General features: G+C 40.8%; 1 protein-coding gene across 1 annotated transcript; it reads left to right on the forward strand.

Annotated features, from left to right (window-relative positions):
- The first annotated feature begins 1,504 nt into the window (after positions 1-1,504).
- On the forward strand, positions 1,505-4,697 carry LOC106809604. Its single transcript, XM_014812740.1, has 3 exons — positions 1,505-1,693; positions 2,650-2,877; positions 3,395-4,697. The coding sequence occupies exons 1-3, from the start codon at positions 1,564-1,566 to the stop codon at positions 3,646-3,648; spliced, it is 612 nt and encodes a 203-aa protein (XP_014668226.1). The 5' UTR covers positions 1,505-1,563; the 3' UTR covers positions 3,649-4,697.
- The last annotated feature ends 1,637 nt before the right edge of the window (positions 4,698-6,334 follow it).

Genomic DNA, 6,334 nt, shown 5'->3' on the forward strand with positions numbered 1-6,334 from the left:
CTTTTTGCAAAAAGAATCACACAACTACGAAAGTGCAGCTGCAAAACAACGACGAATGTATAGCAAATGAGATATATGTCTGCTTTGCTTGTTTCGTGCTTATTCTACTCGACCTGGTACAAAACTGAATGGGCTGGAATGCTTAGAATGCACCCCCGCCTTCCAATGTTTACAACATTTCACATTTGTGTTTTATAGCTGTTAAGGGGGCTCGATAAAATAATTACTCATAGTCACAATTCTGAGATAGGTCGTTTCAATGACTGATTTCTTATTAATTCAGCTTTTAAATTACAATTATGTATCCGGTAGTGCCTACCAGGCACTGAAGAACCTAATTATGTCAAATATTCTATTCGTACTAGCAAGAATATTGTTTGAAATAATAGTAAAGTGAGTGAAAATGTTTCTGTGGATGAATGCACGTACAAGTTGATTTTCAGCGAGTATAAATAGTCAGTCTAGATTCTGATTAGGTTAAATGCTTTAGCCTGTCGCTAGACGGCGCCAGGTCCGACAAGTAGCCCACATCCATGTGACCATGGAACAACGGGACCGAATTCATTAAACAAATATCTCTCTATTTGAAAGAAATCACACACGCCTAGCACATGCGGATTCTGTCATGATATATATATATATATATATATATATATACGTAATATAGATTATAGAGACTCTGCGTAGTATATCTAGAGTATATCTCTCTATATATATATACGGCTCTGCGTATATCGGTGGCAGAACGCCTCAATATAGGCCTACGTCGTGGGCATAGATATTATCCTGATATTATCAAGAGTGAATAATAGAGATTATTATTCACTGCTGATATTATCCAGAGAGACATGATACATGATTGCGTGGCACAGCTTTGCTGATGATCCTGAGCGCTGCGCGCGGATGAGAGGGGGATGAGAGCATATAAAGAAGACCTTCTCCCTCCAGTGCCCCGCCTACCCACCCTGTTTCTGCTTTTGTAATATCTTTTCTAAGGTTGTTCACATCCTTTAAAGGCTCTAATTTTATGTTAGCATCCAAGATGAAGCCTATCCCTCCCCCCTTTTCTGACCTTTTTTCCCCCTTTTCTGACCTATAGGTGCTACCGCGATCATACAATACTATTATTAATATAAGGGCTCTTGAAGCTATCGGATTTAACCATGCACACAGTAGATTAAGTATATCTACTCTTATTATAGGCGAAGCCGCGTAATTATAATTGAGCTTCATTGCCTAATATCTTCGTATGGCCTGCGCCTGGCCTGCGTCATACAAAGGGAATTCACATATTCTCTCATCACTGTCGCGGCGTGTGGTCTGTTTCATTAGAACCAGACGCAGCTGGATTGCGTATAGAAAGGGATTCTCTTATTGAAAATCACGTGCGCATCCGACTCGGTTACTGACGCGTGTGGAAGATACCATCTTTCGTCTCGGTTATTTCGACGCGACACCAATCGCCGTGGGTTCTTTCTCTGCAGTGCCAACCAGCAGCGAAGTCATGCGTGCATCCCGGGTAACGCGCGTGTAGCCCGGGTCAGGTAGGCCTACCGTACAGCGATGGCTGCTGAGGAAAGCTTGTCGATCGTTTTTGTATTAGGATCGGTACCAGAAGAGCGGCTTTGTCCCAGGGTGGCAACGTACCTGCGTAACGTGTTCGAAAGCAGTGGTCACACCGTGAGTGTAGTTGGTGGGTAACTATCGTTACGTATTAATTGTTATGTTCATTCAATTACATCGCATCTTATATTAATGGTAAATATAGCCGTCATTGCATTATATATATACATATATATTATATCAAGAGCTAATAAACCCCTAGAGTGTACAACGGAAAAACGGGAAAATAGTGTTATTTCACGGCAATATTTTTCTACTTTGCTTGAAAGTCTAGAATAATTTTATGTCTAGAATTCTTTGCGTTCTAAAACAATACCAACAGCTTGTCAATACGATACTCCTCGGCTGAGATATTGGCTCGTAAACTTCCCCTCCCACAGGCCTCACTTCATATTGTTGTGTTTACACATCTTCATTACATTGCTTACATATCTTATTTCTGTTTTTAAGTGGCATCATTTCGTTATTTGGTTTTCGTAGTTTTGTTATTGCATTGGTAATGCAACGTACCTAGTACATTACCACCTATGACATTGGGTGTGAATATATATATATATATATATATATATATATATATATATATATATGTGTGTGTGTGTGTGTGTGTGTGTGTGTGCGTGCGTGTGTGTGTGTGTGTGTGTGTGTGTGCGCGCGCGCGTGTGTGCGTGCGTGCGTGCGCGTGTGTGTGTGGGGGAGGGGGAGGGGGGGGGGCGATGACGACGTCTGGTCACACCATTAGGGTGACATATGCGACCACGCCATGGTATGGCTAAGCCATGTGCCTCATTGCCATACGGTATAGATAGCGTCGTCTGTGTCACATGTTTATTGTATCATGTATATAATTATTATCACTTTATGACATTTGATTGGATAGCATAATCTCTTGGTTTGACAGTGTTTGCTGAATCTTGCTCGCTCAGATAAATGACCTTGCTCGTCATTGCATCGTACCCAATCTTGCGGAAATGCGTACCCAATCAACATCTCTCTAAAAAACTGAGAAATTCACCATTACATCTTCAGACACTCTGTGGTCGCCGTACATGCAGACAGGGCAGAGAGCTGGAGACTCTAACCAAAATCGAGACTGGCTTGTGAAGCCGTGTGACACCATACATTCCAGCGACGCGGTCGTCGTCATTTCGTCGGAATACTGCCACGTAGTTCCGCCGGTGTTGACGCACGTCGTTGGCGTTACAGGGAAAGTTGCCTTTCGCGGCAAGCCTTGCGGAATCGTGACGTATTCAAATGGTTAGTAAATTATGATACGTATAGTAGATCCGATAGGTGTACTAATAGATTTACTTCGTATGATGGTTGAACACTATATGATTATTTATTATCGTATTATATGATGGATGAACAATAATTTATACCGACGTATAAGTAAATTGGTGTATTATTTGCTGCTATGTATATACAACGTATATTTATGTTCAGGAATTGAAGAGGGCGCAACATTTTTCACATTTCGAATTGGAAGTATCTGTATTTCTGTTACAAAATCAATCGCTGCGTAAACCACTCTTATGCGATGAGGCACTCTTAAATTTATGTCCGTTTCTGTTGCCAACTTATAACCGCTACGTAAATCATCCGCATTAGATAAAGTATTCTTAAAATCCATTTCTATTGCGGTCACCAACTCAACCGCTGCGCAAACCTTTCCTATGCGATGACATATTCCTTAAAATCTGTACTTACCGCGGCGTTGTGTGTCGGGGGCGTTGAACGGTATTTACAAGCGACTGCTGACGATTCGTTGCAGGTCCATACGGTGCGGTGAGGGTGACCGCTCAGCTGAGGACGCTCATGGCGTCGGTGGGCTGTTTCGTCGTGCCATTCACGCTGCCGCTGTGTCGCGTACAGGATCTGATCGACGAGAGTGGCACCATGCTGTCGACGAGCGCCGACTTCGGCTCGAAGAAACTCGTGCGCCACTTACACTGGTACGCGCTCGCGTTCAAACTGCATAGCAATTCGAGAGCTCAGCCACGCGACGAGAATGCGATCACCCAGTGATGCTGACGTGGTGACGTGGCGAGCGGAGAATGTTCAGGGTTTAATATGGTGACGTATCAGGGTAATTATTCCAGGGTTATGCGGTGATATAGCAGAGGAATATTCCGGATTGATGTGGTGACGTATCAGGGTAATATTCCAAGCTAATGTGGTGACGTAGCAGGTTAATATTCCAGGTTAATGTGGTGACATAGCTAGAGAATATTCTAGGTTTATATCGTGACATGGTGCGGAGAATGTTTTAGGTTAATGTGGTGACATAGCATGCATGTATTATCCGGTTTATGTGGTGAAATGGTGTAGAGAGAATGTTATAGGGTAATATAGTAACATAGCAGTGGATTTTCTTCCTAGGTTGATGTACTGACAATCGAACAAAGAATGTTATGGGCATATTATCATAAATACATATGATATGTGTATTGTATGATAGACGTGGTTCTTTGTTGACGTGGTAACACGGCACGGGAAACGTTCTGGTTACGACTTCAAGTTCAAGTTCAAGTAAAATTTATTTTCATCGGTATATAATGAACATTATTAACATAAGCTAAGAACTTTTGCACCGATATCAAACAAGAGTAAATAGATGGCGCGGAGAATATTATGGCTTACATATAGTAACACGAATTAATAATACATCGGTGATTAATTATTGAGATAATACTAGATTTTGAAGGTAGCCTGCCGCGGGAAACGTTGAGGTGGATGTAATAACATGGCGCGAGGAATGCTTCGTGCTAACTATATATGGCTCTGAGTTGACGTAATAACATGGCGCGAGGAACATTCTTGGTTGTTGTAATAATATGGCGCGAAGAATGTTCTCGATTGACGTTATTAATTCGTGACGAGGTTATGTGGTGCAATAAAATGTGTAACGCTGCGCACAAATGATGTAACTGATGAGTACAGTATTACGCTACAGTGACGTATGTAACGCTATGAGTCTAAAGCCCACTACACCTACTTCTCACGATAAAAAATGAAAAAGATACAGAAGACGGAAAAAGAAAAAAAAAGAAAAACAAGAAACATGAGAAGAAGAAGAGAAAAAGACGACAACGATGATAATTATGATAATGATGAAGAAGAGGAAGAGTAAAGGTGACAGAGACGAAAAGGAAGAAAAAAACGAAGAAGACGACGAGGAAGAAGAAAGCAGATAATCAGAAAGAAGAGAAAAGGAGGAAGAAGGAAAAAAGAAAAGAAGAAGATGATGATAACGTTTTGCGTTTTAAATTTTGGATTTTAATGACAATCACTTGAATATCGTGACAATGGGCTTTTCGCATGGTTGATACGAAGACAAGCAGGCACACGTATGCACATGTGCAAACGCACGCATAAACGCATGTTGCAGTCTATTTACAAGACCTCTTAACAGCATATAAAGGCTAACAGGACCATTGGATGTGTCATGTTTGCTTTACCTACAAATCGTTATACCAATTTAGGTAAGCCGAGAAATTTGTGTTTGCATCGATATATGTAATAATATTGTGGGATTAATGAAAAGTATGAGTCTCGAAAATCTGTTTAAATAATATAATTGAAGACACTTTTAACACACCGTTGTGTGCTATGGCTTTATTATTCAGTTTCGTTTTTATTTTATATTTATTTACACACGCGAGCGCGCACGCAAGCACACATGCACGCACAACACACACGATACAGCACACAACCCACACCACAACACACACCACACACACACACAACACACACAGCAACACACACACACACACACACACACACACACATACACACTATACCACTTTATTTGTATTACTGGGGCTGAACCTGTATTTCATATGAAAAGAATAAAAATCGTAAAAACTATATATTTTTTATTTTATTTTTATTTATGGATTTGATTTCCGTAGGCTAATGTTGGGTCTTATTGTTATTGAATCTGCTAAAAAATAAGTTGTGCACAATACATTCCTTATCAGTAGAGAATAACCTCATAACGCTCATAAATACGTTAAGTTTTGGATATAAGCCAACACTGCGTATCAGAGTAGTAAAGCCATCAAATTTCACAATTAACTAAAGACGAAATGAAGAGAAATTCCAATACGGAATGAGGAGAAAATCAAGGACGCAAAGGGAATCGCCTTAAAGATGGCAACGTGTCAAAAAGCAATGATTCACGCCTCAGAATGATCGAGTGGATACAGAACAGGCTTGCATAAAGGAAGAGGAATGCCATGCTGTTACCTGACCCAGTAAATAAATCCTAATGAAGGTTATGAAAGTATTTGCAATGGAGAAAAGCGGACACGAAGAGAAAGGGCCAAGGCAAACGTGAGCCAAACAACTTTAGAACTATTATCATGCGTAGTATTTATGGAAAACGCCATCTCGCACTTTATGCCTGATGACATCCAATTTTGGCACGTCTGAAGTGTATTCAGCCACTGGCTGGCCTGCCTGGCCTGCCGGCCAGCCTGGCGAAAGCATATTCCTTAAGATAGGAGAGACACATAGTTTTAAAGCCAGGAACGCGAGTTTAATAGAATCGGCAAAGCGTAAGGATTACGCCGTAAACATACCCAAAAAAGAACCGAGACGCTTTCTATAAATATAATCAATGTGGGCATTGCCAGCAAAAGATCCAACTATTTCACACTAAATACTTGACACCCAAATATTTCGTAGATAGCAGAAAATAGATATTAAT

This window comes from Priapulus caudatus, unplaced genomic scaffold (genome assembly GCF_000485595.1).
Source record: "Priapulus caudatus unplaced genomic scaffold, Priapulus_caudatus-5.0.1 Scaffold367, whole genome shotgun sequence".
NCBI classification, from domain to species: Eukaryota; Metazoa; Priapulida; class Priapulimorpha; order Priapulimorphida; family Priapulidae; genus Priapulus; species Priapulus caudatus.

What these genes read in the sequence shown, in the direction of transcription:
- LOC106809604 (XM_014812740.1), top strand. Translation starts at nt 1,564, where the DNA reads ATGGCTGCTGAGGAAAGCTTGTCGATCGTTTTTGTATTAGGATCGGTA. An exon ending in TCACACCGTGAGTGTAGTTG is followed by an intron (nt 1,694 to 2,649) that starts GTGGGTAACTAT and finishes TTACATCTTCAG; the next exon opens with ACACTCTGTGGTCGCCGTAC. An exon ending in AATCGTGACGTATTCAAATG is followed by an intron (nt 2,878 to 3,394) that starts GTTAGTAAATTA and finishes GATTCGTTGCAG; the next exon opens with GTCCATACGGTGCGGTGAGG.